At 46.5% G+C, this 24990-nt stretch overlaps 1 protein-coding gene across 2 annotated transcripts in view; it reads right to left on the reverse strand.

The window, feature by feature from the left end:
* Positions 1-320: 320 nt before the first annotated feature.
* Positions 321-24990, reverse strand: part of KLHL3 (kelch like family member 3) — a 110095-nt gene continuing 85425 nt past the window's right edge. The window contains exons 9-15 of one of the 2 annotated variants that reach the window (XM_060143664.1): positions 18637-18754; positions 18027-18224; positions 16431-16532; positions 13078-13206; positions 9625-9765; positions 7379-7522; positions 321-2427 (exon numbers count right to left, since the gene is read on the reverse strand). In XM_060143664.1, the coding sequence (XP_059999647.1) occupies positions 2399-2427; positions 7379-7522; positions 9625-9765; positions 13078-13206; positions 16431-16532; positions 18027-18224; positions 18637-18754 (861 nt within the window). In that variant the 3' untranslated portion in view covers positions 321-2398. Of the gene's footprint in view, positions 2428-5661; positions 6203-7378; positions 7523-9624; positions 9766-13077; positions 13207-16430; positions 16533-18026; positions 18225-18636; positions 18755-24990 lie in introns of those variants that run through there. The other variant, XM_060143665.1, reaches the window with a different exon arrangement.

Genomic DNA, 24990 nt, shown 5'->3' on the forward strand with positions numbered 1-24990 from the left:
CATGAGGATAAAACGAACATGGCCTCAGCAGCACTACCAGCAGGGGCAGTGCTTCCTGGGAAAGGGGACATGAGGTGGGGGTCAATAGCAAAAATCCAAAAGCAGGAAACACAGCTGGCTAGCTCTCAGGGAGGGGATCCTTTCTGGGAAGATGACACACAAACAATAGCCTCCCCCCACATAAGCATGATAAGCCTGGAAGTTCAGCTTCCAGGTGTTGGGGGGGAACTTCACCTTTCGTCTGAAATCAGGAGCTGTGTGATGGCACACATCAGACCCCAATCTCATCCCCCACCCCCACCCCCCCACACACACCCTGAAACAAAGTCCCAAACCTTCCTCGGAGAGGGAGGAAGAACATTTGGAACAGAAAGCGCATTCCATCAGCTTCCGATCCAGAGGCAGGCAGAGCTTTGAGACCACAGTCACCTCCATGCCAGGTAAGAGCAGAACAAACCAGCTAACAGCATGTCTTGATCCCTTTGGAGCTGTTCTTCCAGGTCCACCAAAGCTGGATATTTCAGCCTCTGCCCAAGGTTACTAAAAATTCTGGGTACCTTGGTATTCTCCAAATGTCTCACTGAAATAACATCTGCTCAACATCAGAAGATGTTTCCCCCTCGGGGGAGTTGAGTGGTTCACGCACAATAAATATACAGTAAATACACAAAGTGTCCAACTCACTGGGGAAAGTCCTGGGTTTATAACTTCAGGGCGAAGTGGGGAGAATGACAGTCTCCTATAAAACCTGCTTGGAAGTTGCCCAGTTGTATGAGAAGTCCACCATCAGAGTTCATAAAGCCCCTTGGCTCCCTAAAGGTGGACCTTGACATCAGGAAGGGTCAATTCCAACCCCCAAGTTGTGAGACTCTTCTCCAGACACAAGACTTCCCCTCCTTATGCTGGAAATTCCAATATAAGCAACTTGCTAGTTCAGGAACAGTACAGCTTTAAGGTTCTTTTTTTTTTTTTTTAATGCAAATGACTCCCTGAGCCCTCAAATACCCTCCTCTGGATGCCTGAAGATCTGTCATTAATCATTTTTACCTGTGAATTAGCAAAGCTTTCTTCAAGCTCCTCTCTCAAAATGCAAGTACTCCTGAGAGAGATCACACATTCAGGGCCCACCACCATGTCCTCCCTCATGGGGGAAGCTAGGAGGGGGAAGTTCTGAGGATTGGCGAGAGGGTACAGGCCTGGAATGGGGGAAGAGCACAAGGAAAGGAAGACAAGGATGTGAGACAGACTGGACCGACTGCCGAGGGCCAGGCCCAGGGTGCCAAGTATACACTGCTTTGAATTCATCCATGTCCATGTAAATCACATGTGACCCCATCCAGTGCAGGGACAAACCTATCTTTGGGTTTGGAGGTATGGTGATCTTTTACTTAGCCTCCAAACCAGAACACTTTTGAGAGTAAAACGGGATGCTCTGAAAAATTAAACCTGGATAATAAGTATAAACAGGGACTGTCCTATCCCAGGAAAACCCAGAAGTAGGATCCTCTCTGGGACCACTATGGACAAGGACTGAAGCCTTACCACTTTGTTTTCTTGTGTTTTTGTTTTTCATGTATTTTTTTCCTCCAGTGTGTTACTCAGTGCTTCTCTGAAGAGCTAGTTTTCCCAGATGAAGAGACACGAAATCTCCCAAACCTGGAATCCTTGACCTCAAAGACCAGTAGCCCAGAGACTGGGCAGTTCTGATAAGAAGTTCCAGGAGAAGAGCCCAAGGAAGAGCACCCAGCTGAGGGGCTAGAGAACCTGTGGTCCTAGTTCTAGCACACAGAGGACACGGGGCAGCTTCGAGAACACCCCACTCTTCTGCAGACAATGCCAGTAGTCTAGGCCAGTACATGGGCCTGGTCATTTCTGGACATTCCCGGTATGTCCAACTGCACTTCCAGTAGACAACAGCTCTAGTAGTCTCAAGGTCCCCATGGGGCAAATCCATAAGAGAGGTTTCTGTGATTTGATTTTTAGCATAGCGGAAGGATCAGTAGTATAGAAATGGAGCAGACCATCACCACCCCCCAATTTAGTGAATCACCACGTTCTGCACACACACACACACACACACACACACACACACACACACACACACACACACAGGTTCCAGGTTCTCTGATGTCCCTGTAGAAACACACAAAAGAACGTTCAAAGGTGCAGCCGGAGCTATCAGGAGCCCACTGCTCAGGGCAGAGGACGAAACACCTTGCGGGAGCAGGAGGTGGGTCACTGTCTTCCCACCCTGACGACACTGCCAAGTTGGAGGAGGGTGGTCCCCGCTCCTCTGCAGACTCCGGCAGCGAGTGGCACCCAGCCAGCGTGGTCCCACTGTGCCAAGTCACAGGCAGCACCCCTCCCTTCCTCCACCTCCTGGCAGCGGGAGTTGGGGTCACAAGGGCTTGTGAATCACAGCAACACCTAAGACGAAAGGGGGAGAAAGTTACCATCTTAGCTTCTCCGAACTTATTCAGTTCACAAGGAGTTCATGACCCACAACACCCCAAGCCACAGCCAAGGGAAATGGGCACGATTTGTACCCAAACACTGAAGGGTCCGTGGACTCAGGCTGCCAGCAGCCGGCTGCTTCCCGCTCTAACAGCCACATCTCCACACGACGGTTAAACACAGAGCACAGTCCCTCAACACCACAGGGGAGTGATCTCACACCGACTCACATCATATCGTAGTGACTCCCCTTCCCAACCCCAGCACTCACTGTAATGACACTCGGCACCCGCACTGGAAACCTCACAGCTCTAGATCTGTATCACTTTAAGGGAAGTGATGAGTGATACATGTCTCCTTTTAGAAGACACTGAAATGAAGTAGAAAGAACAATAGACTGACTTCATGGTAGCAAGAACAACTGAATTCCCATCCTACCTCTGCCATCAGTCAAACTGCATTGTGGCTTCAGGCAAGTCCATGTACCTCTTCAGGCTCCATTCCCATATAGTCAATATTTTCTAACTGAAAGACCCCTCCAATGCTAAATTCTATACTTGGATAAACAGTCTAGACATGTCTGTATGTGTTACTGTTTTGGCCAGGTTGAACCATACTCAACAGCTAACTTATGAGCCTAAAATCTTGCTTGTAAGGGGTTACAGTTATGCAGCAGATACTATAGGCTGATTCATCCAACATCCCTTCTACTTGCTGTCCTCTGCTATAGAGACCAGCAAGTTATGAGGTCAGCTTCCCAGACTACCTTGCAGCTGGAGGTGCTATGTGACCCAATCGTGGCCCATGAGATTGTAACTACAAGTCTGCCAGTGCTGCAACTTTGGTTTTCTTCCTCGTCCTGCCTGAAAGAAGCTCACGCAAGGTGCAAGGGGCAGCAGCAGCAGCTATTCATAAAGCTGGCAGAACAGAAGACACAAGAGAAACCTGATTCTTCGATGACACTCTGAGGCACCAGGCCAGCCCTGGGCTCCTTTCTGCCTGGGACAAATACATACATACAAAAAAAGATACTTCCTTATCTAAGCAAGTATCTGCCAGTTTTTCTGGTACCTGCAGCTGAACCAAATTCTAACTTATAGTTAAGGTGTAACTAGGAGCCTTATTTTAACATATTACCACCACTATCAAATCTTCTGGTTGAAAATGAGATTGACAGAACGTTGCTAAAAGAAAGCCCAGGACACTCCAATGGTGACATTCTGCTAAGACATGCATTTCATGTTAATTCCTGGATAAAGCCACAGACATAAAAGATTAGAAGTGGGGAGAACCCAAGTCCTCAGACCCAGATGTGTGCTGCCTGACCTTGAGAACATCTTGCCTGCACCTGAGGCTCCTCTTTCTCAAGGGAGCATGTCTTTAAAAAGCAGGCTCCTGTATTGCTTCTTATATAAACTTTCTCTTCTGATTCTAAAAATAAAATATTCTCATTATGGAAATTTTGGAAAACACAGAAGAACACCAAGAAAAAGAACTTTAATCCCTACATACAAAGAGTCACCGTTAGCTCTTTTGGAATATTTCCTGGCTTTACTAATAATAACCACAATCATTGACTGAGTGGTTTCTACCTGCCAGGCAGGCACTGTGCTAAGCGCTTTCCACGTATTATCACGTTTCATTCTCACTACAGCCCTAAGAGACTTGATATGATTTTATTCTCATTTTACAAATGAGAAAACAGAGGTTCGGTCAGACTGACTACCTTGCCCAGAGTTCCAGGGCTAGTGGCAGAGCTGGGACTCAAATTCAGATGTGACTCCACTATCCATTTCTGTAAGCAGGAGCTACTCTAACCCCCATGACCCAGGACTGCTCGACTGAGTTCACGCGGTACATACATTTTGCATCATCCTTTTCTCAACCAGTCTGTCACAAACATCTTCTCATATTAAAAACACGTCCACTGTATAAATATTCCACAACTTATTTAGCTATTTCCCTCATGTCAGATATTAAGTAATTCTCAGTTTTTTGCTCCAATAAATAACTTTGTCCATAAATCTTTGCATTTTAGGCCATATCCATAGATTCTAAGAAAAGAGATTCACTCAGTCAATGGGTTTGAACACAAATCGCACCTCTGCTCATCTCCTTCCCACCTACTTATGGGGTGGGCAAACAGTAAAGAAATGGACATGAAATATTCAGCACTTACACAAAATTCTAACTACTCACACCTGCACCTTCCCCTCTCATTAAGGCTCAAGTGGAGGCAAGGTGGGATCGCTCACTGGCCTCGCTGCCTCATACAGGAAAATGCCCTGTACTTCCCACTTCAGCTTTGGAGAGAAAATGACAGTGCTAGTTTTTAATAATTAACCATGAGAACAGAATCACTCTAGGACCAAAATGCCTCTAAAATCTTTTCTATTTAATTGAGAAAAATCCTAAATGAGAAAAAAAATTTAAATAAGTTCATTAATTGAAGCCTTGCACAGACAGAATGCGATACAAACCCCTTTGAGCCTGCATGGCATAATCTTCCTTTGCACTGAAATCCAAACAAGATGGAAAACGGAATAAGAGTACCACTGGAGTTATGACGGAGATTATACATGATAATGGTCATAAATACTTAGGATGATGCCTGACACATTGTCCATGCTCAATAAATAAACGTTAGCTCTAATTCTTCCAGTTTCTGGAGAACCAAATACAAGGAGCTGAGTTCTTGGGTTGGCCAAAGAGTTCCTTCAGTTTCTAAGTACAAATAAAAGACACATTTTTCATTTTTACCAAGAACTTTATTAAACAACGTATTCACCGTTTTGTTCCACTACCTTCTGACATTTTTCAGGCAACCGCATAATTCCACCTTCCCAAAACCTTGTATCTTTTGAGCAAAGAACTGCTCCAGGTGCCTTCTACAGTCTTCCAGGGAATTGAATTTTTTTCCATTAAGAGAATTTTGTAAAGACCTAAATAAATGGAAATCCGAAGGTGCAATGTCTGGTGAATATAGTGGATGAATTGGAATTTCCCAGCCAAGCTGTAACAGTTTTTACTTGGTCACCAAAGAAACATGCGGTCTTGCGTTATCCTGATGGAAGATTATGCATTTTGTGTTGACTAATTCCGGACGCTTTTCATCGAGTGCTGCTTTCAGTTGGTCTAATTGGGAGCAGTACTTGTTAGAATTAATTGTTTGGTTTTCCAGAAAGAGCTCATAATAGAGGACTCCCTTCCAATCCCACCATATACACAACATCACCTTCTTTGGATGAAGACCGGCCTTTGGTGTGGTTGGTGGTATTCATTTCGCTTGCCCCATGATCTCTTCCGTTCCACATTATTGTAAGTATCCACTTTTCATAGCCCATCACTATTTGTTTTAAAAACAGAATGTTTTCGTTATGTTTAAGTAGAGAATCGCACGCGGAAATACGGTCAAGAAGGGTTTTTTTTCCCCGCTTAATTTATGTGGAACCCAAACATCAAAGCGATTTACATAACCAAGCTGGTGCAAATGATTTTTAGCGCTTGATTTGGGTATTTTGAGTATGTCAGCTCTCTCCCACGTGATATAACATTGCTTGTTCTCAGTTAATGTCTCGATTTGATTGCTATCAGCTTCAACTCATCTATCCGGCCAGGGAGCATCGTCCAGCGAGAAATCTCCAGCACAAAACTTCGCAAACCACTTTTGACACGTTCGATGAGTCACAGCACCTTCTCCATACACTGCACACATCTTTTTTTGCGTTTCAGTTGTGTTTTTTCCTTTCTTGAAATAATAAAGCATAACATGCCAAAAATGTTGCTTTTTTTCTTCCATTAATATTATAAAATGGCTACACAAAAATTCCCCAGTTTTGATGTTTTTTAAAAACTACACGCTGATATGACAGCTGTCACAATACAATCTAACAAAATTGTTTCAAATGATATTAAAGACAACTAACTGCTACTAGAGCCATCTTATGGGAAAAAACGAATAAACTTTTTGGCCAAACCAATACCTCATAGATATCTATGTTTGCTTGTCTCCCTATAGACCCTCAACCTCAGCCCCACTGGCTCTGATCCTGTCCCCCACACCTCATCAAAACCATCACACACCCCACCAGGAATAAGCCTCTATAGCCACCTCATTCCTCCTTCTTCCCTCCAGCCTCTTGCTTAGAATGCTTTTTCCCCCAACCCTGAGCTAGAGTAGCACAAAAGGCATGGGCTTGGGACTCAGACCTGGGTTTCACTTCTGACCCTGACATTTTTTTAGCCACATGGTCTTGGGCAGATTACTTAAACATTCCAAACCTCCGTTTCATCATCTATAAAATGGAATGGAGTCTCATTCAACCACAGGGTTGTTGAAAAGATAAGAGTGTATGTATACACTGTACCTAACAGACTGCTTTGGGGCCCAGGGAGTGGGCAGCTGGCAAAGGGCAGCTACCTCTATGACTGTGACCCACCCTCAAAGTTTAATCAGGCTCCACCTCTTCCAGGAAGTGTTCCCTGACATGTCATGTCCTAAAGCCTGTGCAGTACATTTCATTTAGAACTTACATGTACATCATCTTGTATTTTTGTAGGTAGGTCTTATCTTTCCGATTTAATTTCTGGAAAGCAAGAACTGTATCTTATTCCACCTAGGGGCCCAGCACAAAACAAATCAGGAAGGGCAATGAAATTTTAAAACCTCTTACAACAATTCAGATCAGGAAGTGGCTCCCTGGAACACTGTGTCAAGAAGAATTCTATGGCTACATTCAGCTTCGCTGGGGAAACGAGTGCTAATTATGGGTATCTGCCGTGGGCGCAGAATGAAGGAGTGGTGACATGTGACAATCATCTGCCATGCCTGAAGGAGGCACTCAGCCCCAAGTTAAGCAAGCTAACCTAGCCCCCACCTGCCCCACCCCACCTGGGCCCCAGGATGGGGGTGGAGCACACTGACCTGCGTAGCTCCGCCCTGTGCTCATGTTGCTTGGCAGCAGCGTCCACTTGTCAGTGACGGGATTGTAGTACTCCACCGAAGCCAGGTTACAGGATCCATCATCCCCTCCAACCACATACAGGAGCCCATTCACTGCACAGACCCCTGGGGATCAAACAGAGGCCAGAGAAGGCATGACAGCAGGAGCAGCAAGGGGATGGACCAGAGACAAGTCTGGATGGCCCTGGAGGCGCTCTTCCTCCCCTTCCTGCTAGAATAACAGACAATTGGCTCCTAGGGTTTAAGTTTGCTCAACGGAGGAACACACAACAGCCACTGGGATCTAAGGATCCCCCTTCCTAACAAGGTCACGTCTCTGACGAGGGAGCTTTCACGACGACATAGCCCCACAGGTGTTCCCTGCCCTTGACCCTAAGAATAGGCAGAGCACTGTAGGTACAGACCCCATTCTACTGCAGCATTGCCCACTGGTGCATGCAGGCCTCCCACGCCCAGTCTGAGCTACGTGTGGAAGGAGACAACTCAGGGGATTTCATGTACACTACTACTCTGCTTGTTAGCTGTTCCCTGATAAACCATTTTATCCACACTGTGGGGCACTAATGGTTGTGTCTGTGATCCCTTTACACAATTGGGGTCTGAATCCACATACAGTTCCCAGGGAAAAGACTTCCTACCCACCCTGATCTCAGAGTGAGCTGGTTTGGAGGCACGGTCTCATGTAGCAGGGACTCAAGAGTAGGAAAATGTAAGTACTGCTCATCAAGATTTAAAAGGCTGTAGTCCAAATACCGTGTATTTTTTCAAAATTAGACTCAGGGATTAACGATGCTCAAAAAGTAGTAATTATCAGTGTTGGTGAACATACTCTCAAATACTGGTGAGTATAAAATGCATCACCTTCCTGGGTGGTGTCAAAAGTACATATACTCCCTCTGATTCAAAAGTTTCACTTCTGGCCTTTTATTCTAAAGAAATAATTTTAAATGTGTGCATTAATTAGCTATAAAGACTATTTATAATAACCAAAGCATTACTTAGAGAAAAGATGGAAATGACCTAAAAGTCCAATAGTAGCTTGGTTATTTAAATTATGTTATAGCCATTGAGAATAATATTATGTAAATATGTTTAGTGTTATAATAAGATATTCATAAAAGATTGTAAAGTGGATTAAAAAAGCAGGTTATAAACCAGTATTACAGTATGATTCCATTTTTGTTATAAAAAATAGAAATATCTATATGTGAATGTGTGTATACACATGCATTTACATCTAAACCTACTTCTTGAATTAGCTGCTTGAAGGTTCTGTAATTCCTCACTCGTGTGTCTCAAGGCCAAATGCCAGGTTATATCACAACAGGCTTAGACAATGAGCAAATTAATAAACTCCCCTCTTTTTCTTGTTTACGCTTTCAACAAGTCAGCTGCAAATGGGTTTAGCAAGCAGGTAATTTGAGTATAAAGGAAATAAGTCTGCCTGAAAGTCACCTGCTTGTATTTCCAGCCTGGGAAATTGGGCTAAGCCAACACTATGATAGAGTAAGAAGGCATAAAGCAAGATATACCAACATAGGACACAACCCATAGGGCAAAGTTCTAAAAGGAAATGGTTTAATAGGGGTGTCAGGCTCCAGGCATAAAAAACCTAAACACTCTAAAGAAAATCATTCCTACAGGAAGGAAAAGGGGAAGGGAAGGGAAAGGAAGGAGAGACAGAAAATACAAAGAAGGGAATAAGGAAAGTGGTCCTATCGGAGAATGGATCACGAATCCTTTCATGGATACCCTTGAAAGGAGGGAAATTGATTTCTGGTGGGAGGTGAGAGGTTCTCATAGCCAGACACTGGCAAGGAAAAGATAGAACCAAGTATGATTGTCTGACACTGTCCACACAGCCCTATGCTTAGCTACCCAACAAAGCCACTGGGCTGGGGGCACAGATGGCAACCAGAGGCTCTTCTGGGTCTGTGTCCATCTATGTGCAGTGAAAGTCATCATCCTTCACTGGGAGGGAAGGAACCCTCTGCATCTAAGAGGGGGCCCTGTGAGGCACCCCATGGCTAGCTTTGTGGGTTCCAAGCTCTCCCCTGCCTAGCAAATGGACACTCCCTACTCAGGGTACAAGCTCAGCCCCAGGCCATGGGAGCCTCTCCCCTCTGCCTCTCTTTTAGAGCTAGTGTTTGCAGGGAGAAAACACCCACAACCTCCCCCGGAAGGAGAGGAGGGAGCAGTCATATTACCTGCATTGCGCCGGCACATGTTCATGTCTGCCACCTGCTTCCAGGTGTTTGTTCCAGGATCGTAAACCTCGACACTCTTCCTCACCAAGGGCCCGTCATGCCCACCTGTGGCATACAGCTGCCCGCTGAGGACCCCAACGCCTGAAAGGCAGAGCACAGAGTCCCAGCCTCAGGCTGGCTGCAGCGACCAGAAACCAGGAGGCCTGGAGTCCAGTCGTGGGCAGCCATCACCGGCAGGGTGACAGGGGGAGTGCTGTTCTGTCTCCCTGGAACTCAGGGTCCTCGTCTATAAAACAAATATAATGACACCTACCTGCCTTATAAAATCAACTTGAAAACCGCCAAATATAAAGCAAACATAACCTCATTTCTATTCAGACACATAAAAATAAATATATATATAATATATATAGGTGTGTGTTTGTGTGTGTGTGTAGTAAAGAGGTGAAATGGAAACTACACAGCAGGTGTGCTGAGATCATTATTGCTGAGGCCTCCCTGCTTGTCTTGAAGCAGAAGCTGTTCTTTCTGCCCCCGTGCTCTCCTCCTTAGATGGCAGAGGGGCACTGAATCACTCACGATGGTGGTAAGCCTGAGCTGAGGGCCAGGACCGCATCATTTACAGGTTTTTACCATAACCTTTTAACATCCTCTAATACAAGTCAAGGAAATAAAATCCAGAAAGCCCGAGTGCCTAAAAAGAGCAGCTGATGTGGTGGCCAGGACACCTGGGTTCTGGACCTGTGTCTCTAACCTGCCCACCAGGTGGTGCTTCCCTTTCGGGGCCTCAGTATTCCAACTGCATAGTGAGGGAGCTGGACTAGATCGGTAGTTCCAGTGGACCACAGACTACTCCACTGCGTGGACAGCTCAATTAGCTGGGGAATTTTTGAAAACACAGATTCCACAACCTCACTCCCAGAGACACTGGTCAGGAATCAGAAAAGGTACCTCAGGTGATTGGAATGTGCAGCCAGGTTTCAGACCCAAGGACTAGATTTCCAGAATATAAACTTCATATGGACAAGAACCATGTTTGTCTTATCATGACTGTTTCCCTGTGCGTGACGGTACGTAGTAGGTTCTCAACAAATACTGTCTGAATGACAAGATGTGTAAAATCCCACCAGCAATTATGCAGGTGTGCAAATGGCTCCTCGCAGTTGCCCTAAACTAACAGCAGATGGTGGTGGTGTATCGACAGTGGCTATCTTACGGACCTGAGTTAAATGAAATTCAGTGTGTTCCCAAGCTGCCTCACCTTCCTCACCTCCATGTGCAGGAGGAACTAACACATGCTGGGACCCAGAAATGGCCTCTTTTCCTCACAGCCATCTGCTAGCACTGCCCACACCCTGCTGAGAAAGCAAGCAGCCTTCCAGGCATTCAGGGGCACCAGTGCCCTTCTGCAGCCTCCTCTGCCAATGCCCACACGGAGCTTTCCTGGACCTAGAGCCACAGGAGCCCCTGCTGCCAGGGTCTCTGGGCCTTTAGCCACCAAAGAACACCTACCAGGACGAGTATGTGGGTTCCCAACTCCAGATGTGAGGCTTCTCCAAATCTTAGGGATGTGAAGCACTAAAGAAAGGCTGCCCTGGGAGCCTGAGGCCAGAGCACTGACAGTGACCTGAGGAAAGAAGCCACCTCCGGGAGAGATACCACCCCTTAAATCAAGGTCACTGTGCCTCGTGAGAGGCTTGAGCGGCCCCAGTGATCTCCGCTCAGCAATAACCCCTGGGCAGCCTGACAGAGACAGAGCAGCAAGGCCTCCAAAGGCAGCTCCGTCCACAAGATGAGCCTGAACTTTCTAAGGTGGGTCTGTGCTTGTGGCTCTGTCCGGAGCTGGCCCTCCACACTTTCTGCTTGAGGCACTCCTAGAAACAGCCACAGACCTCAGTGTGCTGCTCCACTCCTGCTGAGCTGTCCCTGCCTCCTTGGGCTTTGAACACTTTCTTGCACACCTCAAGTCACACACAGGATTTCCAGGAAATACAAAGAAGATTCTACCAGTACCGTAAACCAAAACTACTAAAAGAGCCCTATGATGGCAGGAGAACCAGAGGATCTGTGAATTGAACTGGGCCCTAGGGAACACCTATTGCAACCCATTCATTTCACATCTGAGGAATCAGAGGCCAAGACCACAGGGACATTCGAGCAGACCCAGAACCAAGATCCAGCCCTCCTGACTTCCATGCATTTGCTGCACGTTCAGGAAGGGCCAACCTGTTTGGATCAGCAGAGACGAGCTCCCTAAAAATAGCCTTCCAAACACAAATGTTTCTTAAATGGAATCATACAGCATTTTCTTTTCTAACCAGTGGGCATACAGTGGTTCTTGAAAAATATTAAAATAGCATAATTTTTAAGGAATACTAAGGAAGTGGTCATGTGTTTGGTTGTATAAAATGAGATCACAACACAATCTTCAAAAATACAAAAAGAAAGGTAAAGTAATAACATGGTGGGGAAAAGCTCCCAGTTGTGGCTTCCCTTCCCAGAAGTCACATGGCCTTCCTGCCAGCCAGGTTGGTCATCAGTCACCACTCCCACAGGAACCGGGAGCAGAGAGCCAATGCCCGGCCTCCAGCGCCTCCCTCTGCCCTCCCAGACCCTTTCCTCTGGGCCCCTAGATGATGGGGCAGACAAAGCAGGGAAGAAGGGGCTGTTGCTCCACTTCCTGGAAAATCCCAAAGGACCACACAGCTCCTGGCCTTCCCACAGGAGGCGGAAGTGGGCCCCATGTGGGGATTTATTCTCCTCCCATGCGGGGGAGGGGGCTGAAGTGAAGAAAAGTTGGGGGGAGACATAAGTTTATCTCCAGATATTAACACTAATAGCTTGGCTTTCAGCCCCCAAGACAGAGACAGGCAAGTTTAGCTTTTCCAAGGAAGACTGGGACAGCCATGCTTGTCACACTACTTCAAGAGAATGAGACTCTGATAATCTGGGGTCCAAAAAATCTAACTTCAAAATGTAACAGACCTGAGTAGGAATCCCAACTTTGCCAGTGACTAATGATATGACCTTGGGCTAATTACTCAACCCCTGGTTGACTTACTTTCTAAATCTGTTAAGTGGAGTTATGTCGAGTCTACCCTGCAGGGCTGTGAAGAGGATTAAATAAAATGAGGCAGAGAAAGTGCTTATTAGGACAGCACCTGGCACATAGCAAGCTTCACTTTTCAAGAGATGCAGACACCTCCAAAGAAATGGAAGAGATGACGATGAAGGGAATATGATCTCATCTGTTCTCTACCAAAGGGATCCCCCTGAGAAGGGTTAACTCCTAAGTGCTTGTGTCAGCTGCAAAGATGCAAGTGGGATTATATACACTGAAAGGAGAGAAGAGGGAGGGAAAATAAGGTAGAATGTTAAGCTCTTGGCCTCCAGACCCACCTGTGAGATCAGACACAGCCTGCCCCCTAACCTTGCCCCCCCCACACACCGTACCTGCGCCGCTGCGACGAGTGCTCATGTCTGCCACGTATGTCCACTCATTGGTTGCTGGGTTGTATTGCTCCACGGTGCTCAGGCACTGGCGGGAAGCCCCATCATAACCCCCAACGGCATACAGCTTCCCTGGAACAGACAAAGTGGCTGAGGGTGGTGCTTCAGACTCGCATAGAACTGGAGTGTGGCGGAAACTCCACTTGTAACCCACTGGGGCACCCTCACCTCCATCAGGGTTCAGGACCGCCTCCCCCAGGAAGACCATGACTCCCTCCCCAACCAGGGTAAGCATGCTTCACGACTCTGTCTCCTACTTCCTCTTAAGCCCTGAGTTCCTCCTCAAAGCAGTACTGACTGAACCTCTTTCTCAAAAAGCACACCCCAAACAGCCAGTGCAAAGCGATGGCCTGCTGTCACTGGAGCTCAACATATTCTTCCTAGTGAACTCATTAGATCTTCTCCAGAACAAGGCACCAGAGAGACGGAAAGCTTGAGGGCCCCAGGTGCAGCCAGGCAGGCAGACTTTCTGGGTAAAGGCTCACAACAGCAGACAGAACAAATAAGGAAAAATATTCTCCAACAAGAACCCAAACATTGTCTCCTCCATGTTTTGTACTCTGTCCACAACCCGGGCAGGCAGAACGTGTGAATGGAGTGCTCTGTGTGCACTGTGGGATGGGTTGGCTGGAATTTATCTGCAGACCCCCTTGCAATCTCTGAGCCATGCACAAGACCCCTGAAGCACCATCACCTATTTTAAAAATAAAATACCATAAACGGCTATCAAAGTGCAACAGTTTGTTCTGGGGATGGTGGTGAGGTTGGGCAAGGGGGAAGGAAATTGGTATTTGAATGATCTCAGAGAGAGATTCAAACATTTGGGTTTAACATGTAGTCTTAGAATACAGTGGGAAGGTCTCGTGTGTGTGTGTGGGGTGTGTGTGTGTGTGTGTGTGTGTGTGTGTGTGTGTGTGTGTGTGTGTGTGTGTGTGTGTGTGTGTGTGTGTGTGTGTGTGGGTGTGGGTGTCCTACCTCACCTGGGGTCTCAGTCCTATGGGGACCCTGGAATTATAATAAGAATCTTAAACACTAGCTACAGACTAAATAAACACCACCAGATGCAAATCTACTTAACAGGGTTACTCAATCAAAAGATTTTTTTGGTCACTATGTGCTTTCTTAATGGAGAGGTACCAAGAGTACAACCAAGTATGTGAAAAATCTACAATCATTTTGAGTTAGAAAGAGATTCTCAGGCTCAGAACTATGTTGTACCATCAGGACGTTTGCTGCATCAGATGTAAAATTGAGCCTGGGTTTGTGTTCTGCCCCCACAGCCCTCTCAACCAGCCCTTCTAGAAGAAAAGGACACCTCCTCCTGACTCTGCCCTCGCCTAAGCCGGAGGGCAAAATCCTGACTCAGAGCTCCCCCAGGACCCAGGCTACTCTCGTGGTGTGTGCTGGCTCAGAGGTAACCACCTGCCCAGCCAGCTGTCCATCACTAGGGAGGAGACAGGCCTGGGGCGTGGAGGAGAAGAGAAGCTCCTGAGGGCAACCCCAGGCTCTGTAACACACGACCTCCGCTCTGCAGGGAGCTTCTGCCTAATCTCCCAGCCTCACTGTCCCTCTTCCTACGTAGAGATTCTTCAAGGCAGCCAGTAGCAGATGATCCTGATTTTCTTTCTTTTTTCCCCAGTGTTATTTAGGCTATGTAGCCATGGTAAGGAGACGATGAGAGGGAGGCGGGTTCTGTGCAGACAGCGTGGGGAGCTGTATCTTCAGGGCCACAGGGAAGGAGCCTCCACTTAAGACCCTCCCTGGACATTCTCACCAAAGCTGTCCATTGGACTCTGCTGCCCCAGGGTGACTCCCAGCCGAAAGAGCTTCAGATTCAGGTTGGACAAGATCAGTAAATCCCCAGTCTGTCCTCCGGGTCAACAGGGCGTGCTACCACACAGCACTTCTGCCACACAGAACATGCTCGCAGAAGGCTCTGTCAAGGGGAGTATTTCAGATGAGTACCAGGAAGGTATCTCCCCTAACCCCCATCCACCATTCCAACTCTGCGTCAGCTGAAAAAATACCCACTCAGTGTTTCTCCTTTCAGGGATACGCTATTTTTAACCCCAACTCTATTGTTTGATATTCCTGGCTAAGGAAAAAGGGGGGAAATGGGAAGGTGGCTAGACAAAGCACTTGCATTTGGCAGACAAATCAACTTCTGTTCCAACGAGAGGATGAGATTGCAAGAAACAATTTTATCTCGGTAGGAGGACAAAAATCCTTGCACTCACTAAGATGACTCATTCAGTATGTTAGAACAATATACTTTTAAATTAAAATTTAAACTACATAATACTGGTATGGACCAAGAAATGCAGCGAGAGAAAAGAATCCTTATATTAATGTCTAACTCACCGCACATTACACTCTCCCCGAAGCATGCGTATGTGTTGTGTGTGCACGTGACATAGAAAATGCCTGTATACATGTGTGAATGCACAGATTTCCAGCTAAATTCCCACTTCAGGACAGGCTAATGAATCAGTGTTGTCCTGCAAAGTATAGCATTTTAGTCCAAATAATACTCTATGCTTTAATACGTTGAATTCATACATATTTCTAAAATGTCTCCCATTAGCATTTGCTAATGGTCTGAGTTGGGAGTTAGAAGACCTGGGTTCAAGGAGTGGCTGTGCTATTTACTAGCACAGGGCACATTGATTACCCCTCTGGGACCAGTTTCCCTTTCTGGAGAACAGAGAAAATCTAAGTCCTGCCCATCTCCTTCAGGAGAGTTTTAGGAACAAAATGAGAAATTGGAGATGAAAACCGTTTAAAAACTACAGTGCACTGTCTAAACAGGCCCCAGACCTCACCATTCGCTCCTGTCTCACCGCACACACCTTTCCTGACTAGAGCAGGACCCACCAACCTGTCCTGTAGTGACTAATCAGAACTGGGGAAAGGTGCCCACCTCACTCGGGGCTCTGTTAATAATGCTTAACATGTGAACATGAGGACAAAATTAAACAAACAATTGACTCTCACCCCCTCCACATTATACTCCTGGGTTATATCTTGACTCTGGATTCTCCAACTCGTAATAGAGACAAGTGGCCAAAGCAACAGGCCAGCATCTCCCCTCTAGGCTCCTCCCACGCCCCCCAACCCAGCTCACCCACTTTCTAGCCTTGGGCCAGTAGCTTCACCTTTCTGAGTCTCAATTCTTCTCATCTGCTCATCAGGATACTAGTACCAGACTCAGCAGTAATGGGAGGAATAGTCAGGACACCAGGAGAAGGCCCAGGGGCCAGGGCAGGAACAGGCCACCACCCACTGCCGCTCCTTACCCTCTACGACACCCACACCCACACTGCTCCGCCGTGTGTTCATTGGGGCCACGAAGAACCACTCGTTGGTCTTGTAGCTATAGGCTTCCACTGACGCCAGGCCTGGGAGACAAGAGACTCATGAGGTTTCTATGGCGCCAAGCCTCACGCTGCTGTGCGAACAGTGAGGATGGGGGAACAGTGCAGACCTGGGGGCTGGAAACCTGGGTGTATGACTCAGCACTACCTCTGCCTCACTGTGCAGCCCGTGGCACCTCCCTAAACACAGCTGCACTGTGTCTGCCTGAGGGGACCCCTAAGACCTGACCTAGAGGGTGGGCTGTGAGAGGCCCAGGGGTATAACGTAAACCACAAAACCGACAGAATGGAATAAATACCTGAGGTTGCCTCGCTGAACACCTATTCTATCCCTCTTTTCCCTTGTCTTCCTCTATTTTAGAGGCTGGAAGTCTGAAAACTTACCTTTCCAGAATCCCTTGGAGCTGTGGGTGACCAAGTCAATGCAATCTAAGCAGGATCTCTGAAAGAGCCTTTGCTTTTCTGATAAGCCCCCACCCCCTTCCTGCTTCTTGCTACCTGGAACACAAATGTGTTGGCTGGATGTAACAGCCACCTTGTGACCATGAGGATAAGTCCAAAAGACTCTTCAGGAACTTGGCCCCAGTATCCTTGAGCAACTGGACGAAGGTGGCAACTGCCAACCTCTGAATTTCTTGTTTCATGAACAAAGCAAAAGCTCTCATTTGTTTAAGCCACAGTTTAATCAGGTTTTCTACTGGCAGCCAAAAGCAATGCCTAAAAGAAACAATGCCCCACTATCCTTTGTTCTCTTTATTCCCAGTTCCCACTCACTAGAAGCAGCCTCTGGAGGGGCTACAGATCTTGGCATTAATGAAACAGGCAAAGAGAAGGCTGAAAAAGGTTACCAATTGGTGAAGACACAAATGAAATTTCAGGGAGGTAAAAGATATTGTTTTTCATGTTACTGGGGGCCAAAAGATATCACTTTAGTTTAACAGAGTTGCTGTCAACAGAGACATCCACCTGGAGATAATCTCTCCAAGTCCATGTCCACTAGTAGTTTCTAATGCTTATTTTGGAGCTAGATGAAAGCCAGGAGCAAGGGGACGCTTCTGCAGTGGTACAACCTTGCACAGCTTTGGTGGGGCAGTAGAAAGGGCAATGGGCAAAGACTGTGTGACCTAAGCCACGTCTCTTCACATAGCTGAACCTTAGCTCCCTCATCTGTTCAGAGCAGGGTTCAGACCACTGTTCTGAGACACCATCCAGCTGAGCTTGCTCTAAGCCTCATCTCCAGAATAAATGGGTTAACAGACACTGGAAAGGAGAAAAGGGCCTCTTCTGAGGGTGGGGTCCTTCCTAGAGCCCTAAAAATGACAGCACGTGGGCAGTTACATATTCTGTGTGTAGGAAGGTGTGCCTCTGACACGCAAGCTGGGAGAGGAGGAAGGATGGGTATGTTCTCGGGGCAGTAGCTACAGAGGGACCAGCGGTTGGCCCAAGAAATGGCTGACCAAACCAGGGTTGCATGGAAGGTGTGTCCTAGGCTGGATGGGGACTGAGTCCGGGACCTACCAGTACTGCCATCAAAGCCCCCGACGGCGTAGAGCAGGTCGTTGAGCACAGCTGCTCCCAGTGTGCTCCGGCGCTCCTGCATGCTGGCGATGGACGTCCACTGGTCCTTCACCCCGTCATACACGTCCACTGTCCGCACACGCAGTGAACCATTGAACCCGCCCACAGCGTACACGTGGCCAGCCATGAACACCACACCTGAGGCACAGGAAACCAAGGCATCAAGGTCATCTCAGACAGCTGATGACTCACGTTAATGAGTGACAATGGGGGAACGAGGCAGGCATGTAAATAATTCACCACAGAAGGTGATCTCCAACTTTAGATATTTGGGACTCTCTGGATTTCTTCTCACATTTGCATTTCTAGTTTTGTTTGATTCAAGCAAGTACTTGGATTAGCCTGAAGTCCCTAAGCACATGAGAACTGACCCCAGAAGGTGCAGCTAGAAACTGTGCAGGTGGGGAAGGGAAAGGAAGGGAGTGTGGAATGCACAGATGCTTTTGGAAACAAGGAGCAGGACTGTGGCACCCAGTAGAGACCTGCGGTGGCGGCAGGGATGGGGCGGAGTGGAAAGGCAGCCTGCACACCGGGAGGCAGTGCGGCTCACCTGCTCTGCATCTCCTGGAGGGGAGCTCAGCAATCTGATCCCACCGGTCCTCCTCAAAATCATAGCACTCCACACTGCGGATGGCCTTGGGTGCCTGGCCGCCAACCACGATCATGACCTCCAGAAAGACAAGTGGACATTAGCTGGGTCTCCCCAACATCCAGATTCATGGGTCATCAATCCCTGTTACGTCCACATGCTCACTGCCCAGGGTCCGTGGATGATCTGAGATGCCAGTTTACAGAGCTACGTATGTGAGGGTGCTGCCCCTAATCACCAACAGGTCTGAACATTCAAGAAAAGTCTAACGAGCATCTTCCCACAGAAACACAACCATAAAGTCTACGCTTCCCAAGTGCCCCTGCTCAGGGCTGTGTTGGGGGTATAGCCACTTGGGGCATCTTCTGCAATCTGAGTGTCCTTAAGCATTGGGGGCAAGGGGACTAAATTTTAAATCAAAATAAAATATTCCCATATATATATCAAAATATGCATATATTTTGGAATAGAGTACAGAATTTGGATGCATTTTAAGATAAAATTTATTCAAAAATATTTCTGAATGCATAGATTATAGGGAGCACTTATTCACTGCAGTATGGGAAAAAATTTGTAAAACACCGCTTTGTGGTGGTCACCACAAAAATGCATGTAACTGATGATGTTCTGAAAACACAGTGCTATAGTGTTATTTCCACAAGTAAGGTAGTAGCTACCACTGCCTGTCATCTTGTGAAGTATGTTGTCATTTGTTTGTCACCACAACTCTGCAAGTTAGATATTATCGTCCACATTGACAGGTCAGGAAAGTAAAGCTCAGAGAACATAGGTAAATTGCCCAAGGTCACACAGCTAAGCGCAGCAGAAGAGAGACTGAGAGCCAAGTGCACCTAACACAGGAGTGAATGCAGCCCCACCTCTCTCCTGCTCCAGAGACAGGGTCTATGCCAGGACAGCTCACTACACCGTGTTTTTCAAACTGCAGGTCACATTTCATTGGTGGGTCACTAGATCAATTTAACGGGTTTCAACCAGCATACTTTTTAATAGAACAGCACAGAAAATATAGTACGGATATTATTTCATGAAATATTTGTTCTGGTTATACACACATGTATGTATCTCCTAGAGAGCAATTTAAACATATTTCTTAGCGTAGGATGTAGTATTTTAAAAAACAATGAAAGCCACTGTTCTGCCTGCAGCAACAGAACTTCAGCAGTTCACTGTGGTATCCCCATTGCTGTGACTTTTGTCATGTGTTATTAATAAATAAAAATTAAAGCACCAAAGTTAACAATAGTTTACATATGTCAGTAAGTCTACAAATTCATGGCTGTCGCCACAATGACTTCACTCTCACTCACTCATTCCAAATTGCCTTCTTAAGTGGAGAGAAAGGGATAAAGTCACAGGCAGACAATCAACATAAGTCACAGGATCTTCTCATTATCTGTGGCTTGTCTTATTTACCACAATGGTTCTCAAACTTCAATGTGCATCAGAATCCCCTTGAGGGCTGGCTGAGACACAAATTGCTGGGCCCTACCCCACAGAGTTTCTGATTCAGTAGGTCTGAAGCGGGACTGAAAATATGCATTTCTAACAAGTTCCCAGTTGATGCTGATGCTGCATTTCCAAGAGTCATACTTCGACAACCCCTGTTTTAACCCACAAACATAGAGATTTCCTGATGATGTACCATCAAGCATTTCTGCCGTTATAATTATCACAGTGATCTCTGCTTCCCTGCAAAGCATTTCTGGGGAGAAAAGTGATCATCAAAATCTGTGAGTGCAGCTGAACATTATCCACCATATAGGGAGACAGGTATAGGGCTGACAATCATTGCTCAAGATCAATTATTTATGACCCAAGATTCTAGATTCAGGCTCACCTACTGCCCATGTGGGTGGTCACTGGTCATCAGAGTTAGTCTATAGCGCTTCTGTGACCGAATGTAAGTGACCAATGTTCAAAAACTCAGAATTCCGTTCTGACTTCTGGAACATGCCAAAGGAACCCAGGACACATAGTCCAGACTTAGAGCTGTTGGTGCCTCCATAAATAAATGTTTTGCATTTGACTTTCCTCTGCTCAGAAGGTCCACTGCCCTGTGTCAAGAGCAGCCCTTTTCAGAGAGATGCAGAATTCTACATTCCTTCCCATCTGTAATTCTTTGCTTAGATAGGCATCCATGAACAGTTCAAGGGGGATGTTAATGAACACAGCCTCTTGGCAAACTTCAGACAATGCCCAACTTATTCCTCCAGGGCTGAATGACCCGCATTCAAAAACATACCTAGAACTTGTACTGTCTTTCCGGTTTTGAGTTGGTAAAGTTGAAATGAAGTCAAACCATTACAAGGATTTTCTTTGAAATCTGATTTTGGGGCTAACTGGGAATAAAACTAGTTTTTAGTTTTCTTTCTGCAGTGACATCAAGTACCCAACACCCTCTCCTTGAAACACTCTTCCCCCATCTGATCCCCCCCAACAACTGCTTATCTTTCAGGTCTCAGTTTACATGTCACTTCCTCCAAGAGGACCTCTCTGACCTCCAAAGCTGAGTTACAGGTCCTTCTCTGAGAACACATATGCCCTGGGTTCTCCCACTAAAAGTGCCCCACGTTGTGCTGTAACTGTCCAGTAACCTTGTCTCCCTTCTAGACAGTGAGCCCTGCCAGCGCAGAAAAATGTACCTGCCTCAATCACCAAGATAACCCTAGGGCCCTAGGGTACCAGGTAAAAGTGATGACTCAAATATTTATTTGGAATAAAGAATAAATGAATAGTAAAGACCACATGCAAAGAGTTAAATGAAAAAATACATAGTTACAGGGCTTCCCTGGTGACACAGTGGTTAAAAATCTGCCTGCCAACGCAGGGGACTCGGGTTCAAGCCCTGGTCCAGGAAGATCCCACATGCCGTGAAGCAACTAAGCCCGTGCGCCACAACCACTGAGCCTGCGCTCTAGAGCCCATGAGCCACAACTACTGAACCCACGTGCCACAACTACTGAAGCCCGCGTGCCTAGAGCCCGTGCTCCGCAACAAGAGAAGCCACTGCAATGAGAAGCCTGCACACCTCAACGAAGAGTGGCCCCCACTCGCTGCAACTAGAGAAAGCCCGCACGCAGCAACAAAGACCCAACACAGCCAAAAATAAATTAATTAAATAATTTTTTTAATTAAAAAAAATACACAGTTAAATAAAAAAAAAAAACACACAAGCTAGAATGTCTCTTTCTTGGGTTAAAACATGTTAGATACCAGATTACAATTCTGGGGACAGAATTTGAGGAAAACAAACAAAAAGAGAAAGAGAGCTTTTCCCATCTTTTGACTCAACCACCAGAAGGCTGTTTATTCTTTGCATAAGCTATCAAGACCTCTTCTATAAACAAAAAAGGCAAAGCTTCAGGCGACTTAACCATGTCCCAGAAACCATCTTCCGCCAGGGTAGGGAGGTACATTCATACTGGAGAAAATCCAGCACTCATCTCTGAGAATTTTCATAGTAACACAGAAGCGATATTATAGAAATGCAAAAAATTTAATGTTATAGTAAAACCTGCATAGAAAGACAAAAAAGATACAGAACAAGGTTTTCAAAATAAACTTGCCTTTGAGCTTATAAAACCACTGGTGAGAGACGACTTTTAAAATTCCAAACTTGTACAATAATCTGGGAAGAGCAATTATGAGGTTTCGTGGGGGTAGGACCATTGGTTTCTGAAAATGTAGAGGTAGCTCAAGGCAGAGGGAGGAGTAGGTATACTTTCTCCTTCTCTCGTAGACATGAGAAGTCCAATTTCTATGGCAGGTCTTACAAAAAGCCATCATACAAGGAGCACTACGGTCATCACTGTGTAATTGTACAGCATAAAAAGAATACATTTCCTATCTTGACTACTAACAGATGGTTGTTTCCATAGATACCTGATTTTAGCAACCAATTAGACAAAAACGAGTATTCCCCAAAGTCTACATGTATTACATCTCTGAAACTGTAAACCTCCAGATACTCAAGTCTCTTCTTATCAGGGCAAGAAGAGACTTGAACCATTCTTTCTTGCAAGCCCACATTTGACATTTCCAGAAAAACTCAGGCCCAAAGACTTCAATAGGCATATTTCTTTCTTCCCCTGACACCCCTAAGTCCCACTTTACTAAAGATGTGTAATGTCTTTAATAGAAATTACTGAGTCAAATCAGCTTATTAAATGATCACTATGTTTAACATTTATCCTTCAAGGTAACTCTGAGTAAGAACTACCGGTGGTCATATGGGAATCATAAAATACTAAAGAACTAGTTTCAGGCTAACAATTATGCTAGACCAAACATAACCTCATCACACTCAAGGACAGCAATGTACTTGGGAGCCCTGCAGGGCACCCAGGGTCCTGACCCCAGTCTCAGTCATCACTGTGTTAAAGGCTGCAGACCTCTTGGTGAGTGGAGAGTTCTGGGTGACACAACACTGGTGAGCCAGACTCAACTGTGTGGGACATGGCTAGTGGACCACTCCCAAGGAAAACACTCTCATTTTAGAAAGTCAAATGGCCATTTACTTTAGGGACATTAGTGAGACCATGTAAAGACTACCTGAGTCCTTGGGAAGGAAATTTCACTCCCAGCATAACAAGATGTTTTTTAAAAAAACATTTAACACTGTTTCTTTCACTTGGATGAGTCTGAACTCCACCAGCGTGACTGTGTCAGTGCAGGCATGTTGGTCCCTCCTCACAACATGACAACTGCTCTGTGTCTGAGAGCCATCAGGTAGCAGAGACTAGCCAGGGGGAGGGCAGGAAGTGAACAGCGCAGAGCTTTCCAGCCCATTTGTGCATCAGGACCCTAACCCTAAGTCATTAGACTCGGCACTCAGGGGAGTGGAATGACCCAGGCTCTGCACACCTTGTTCATCAGGCAAGAGTAGAGTGTGTGTCCAAACTCTCTTCCATGACCGGTGAACTGGGCAGAAGGCAGGCCCAGCCAGTCGGTCCCTCGGGCCAGGGCAGGAAGCAAGAGTCTCTCTTACCCTGGTGCGTGGGGCCGCAGGGCTAACACCAAAAATTCATCCGAAGGAGCATGTCGAGGTCGAGGCAGAAGACTTGTCCCAGCAGGTTCTGAGCAACAGGTGCTCCAGGCAAGGACAGACAGCCAAGGTGCATGGACCACGAGAGGTGAAGAAGCAGCAGCACGGGAGCAAGACCCACGGAGGAGAGCAGGAGTGGGAAACGGACTTTGGAGTCAGACACACCTGCGCTTAAATACCAGCCCCCCCCCCCCCGTCACTAACTAGCTGTGTGAATCTGGGCAGGCACTTAACCTTGCCAAGCTCGCTTCCATCACCTAAAATATCAGGATAATAGGATGTTTCTCCCATGGGTGTCAGGAGGCTTAAATGATATAAAGCATTTAGCACAGCGTTCGGTAAACAGCACACACTAAATGTTAACTTCTATTATTAGATCAACACCAGCATCATTACTACCATTTAAAGCAGCTGCTAAAACAGATTCCCAACAAATGGTAGAAAAGGACGCTTATGATCTGTGAACGGGAAAGTGAGCGCCAGTAATTCCAGGGATAATGACGGGGGGTTTTCAGGACCCCAGGGTGTTTCTCAGGGTCTTGCCTGGGTCCATTTAAAGGACCGAGATGCGGGAGGAGCAGTGTCCATCCGTGGGCCTGGCCCAGGTGAGAAGTCATCCTACCCACCCTGCCAACAGCCTTGTTTCCAACACTGTCTTCTGAAGGCAGGACAGACCAACTCAGGAGGAAGCCACCCACTTCCAGCCCAAATGGCTTAATGGCTTTTTGGTGTCATTTTAAAGAGTTGAATAAAGATGTCAACTGCACTGAAATGACAGTGAAAAGTGCCAGATTCAGTACATCTCCAAAGGGTTTATTTGCATCTTCCTGGAACCTCATTTCTCTGCTGCCATCTGCAGCACAAGGTAATGGAGGAGTATCGTGAGTGGCTGGGAGTCAGCCCCTGGTTGTCCATGGCAACCCAGCCTCAGGGAAAGTGCTGGGTGGTGAACGTGTGGGAGCCCAGATGATGCTATTAGCTGTTCTGGCTTGAATATGTCAGTATGATCAATGCATATATGGCACAAGAAAAAAACACCCTTCTTAGCCTCTGCAGCTATCTCAAGGCAGAATCTTGTTTCTTTCAGGGAGGAGGTTTGGCTGGCAAACAGGTTCTCTGCTGAGAATTGCTGAGAACAATGTGCAAATCTCTCTCCACCCCTTTGTTTCCCAAAGTCAGCTCTGTCAGAAAGCCAACTTGGACTGAATTCATGAAAGCACAAGCCAGCTGGCCCTTGGAATTCCTGTGGC

This window comes from Lagenorhynchus albirostris, chromosome 3, assembly GCF_949774975.1.
Source record: "Lagenorhynchus albirostris chromosome 3, mLagAlb1.1, whole genome shotgun sequence".
NCBI classification, from domain to species: domain Eukaryota; kingdom Metazoa; phylum Chordata; class Mammalia; order Artiodactyla; family Delphinidae; genus Lagenorhynchus; species Lagenorhynchus albirostris.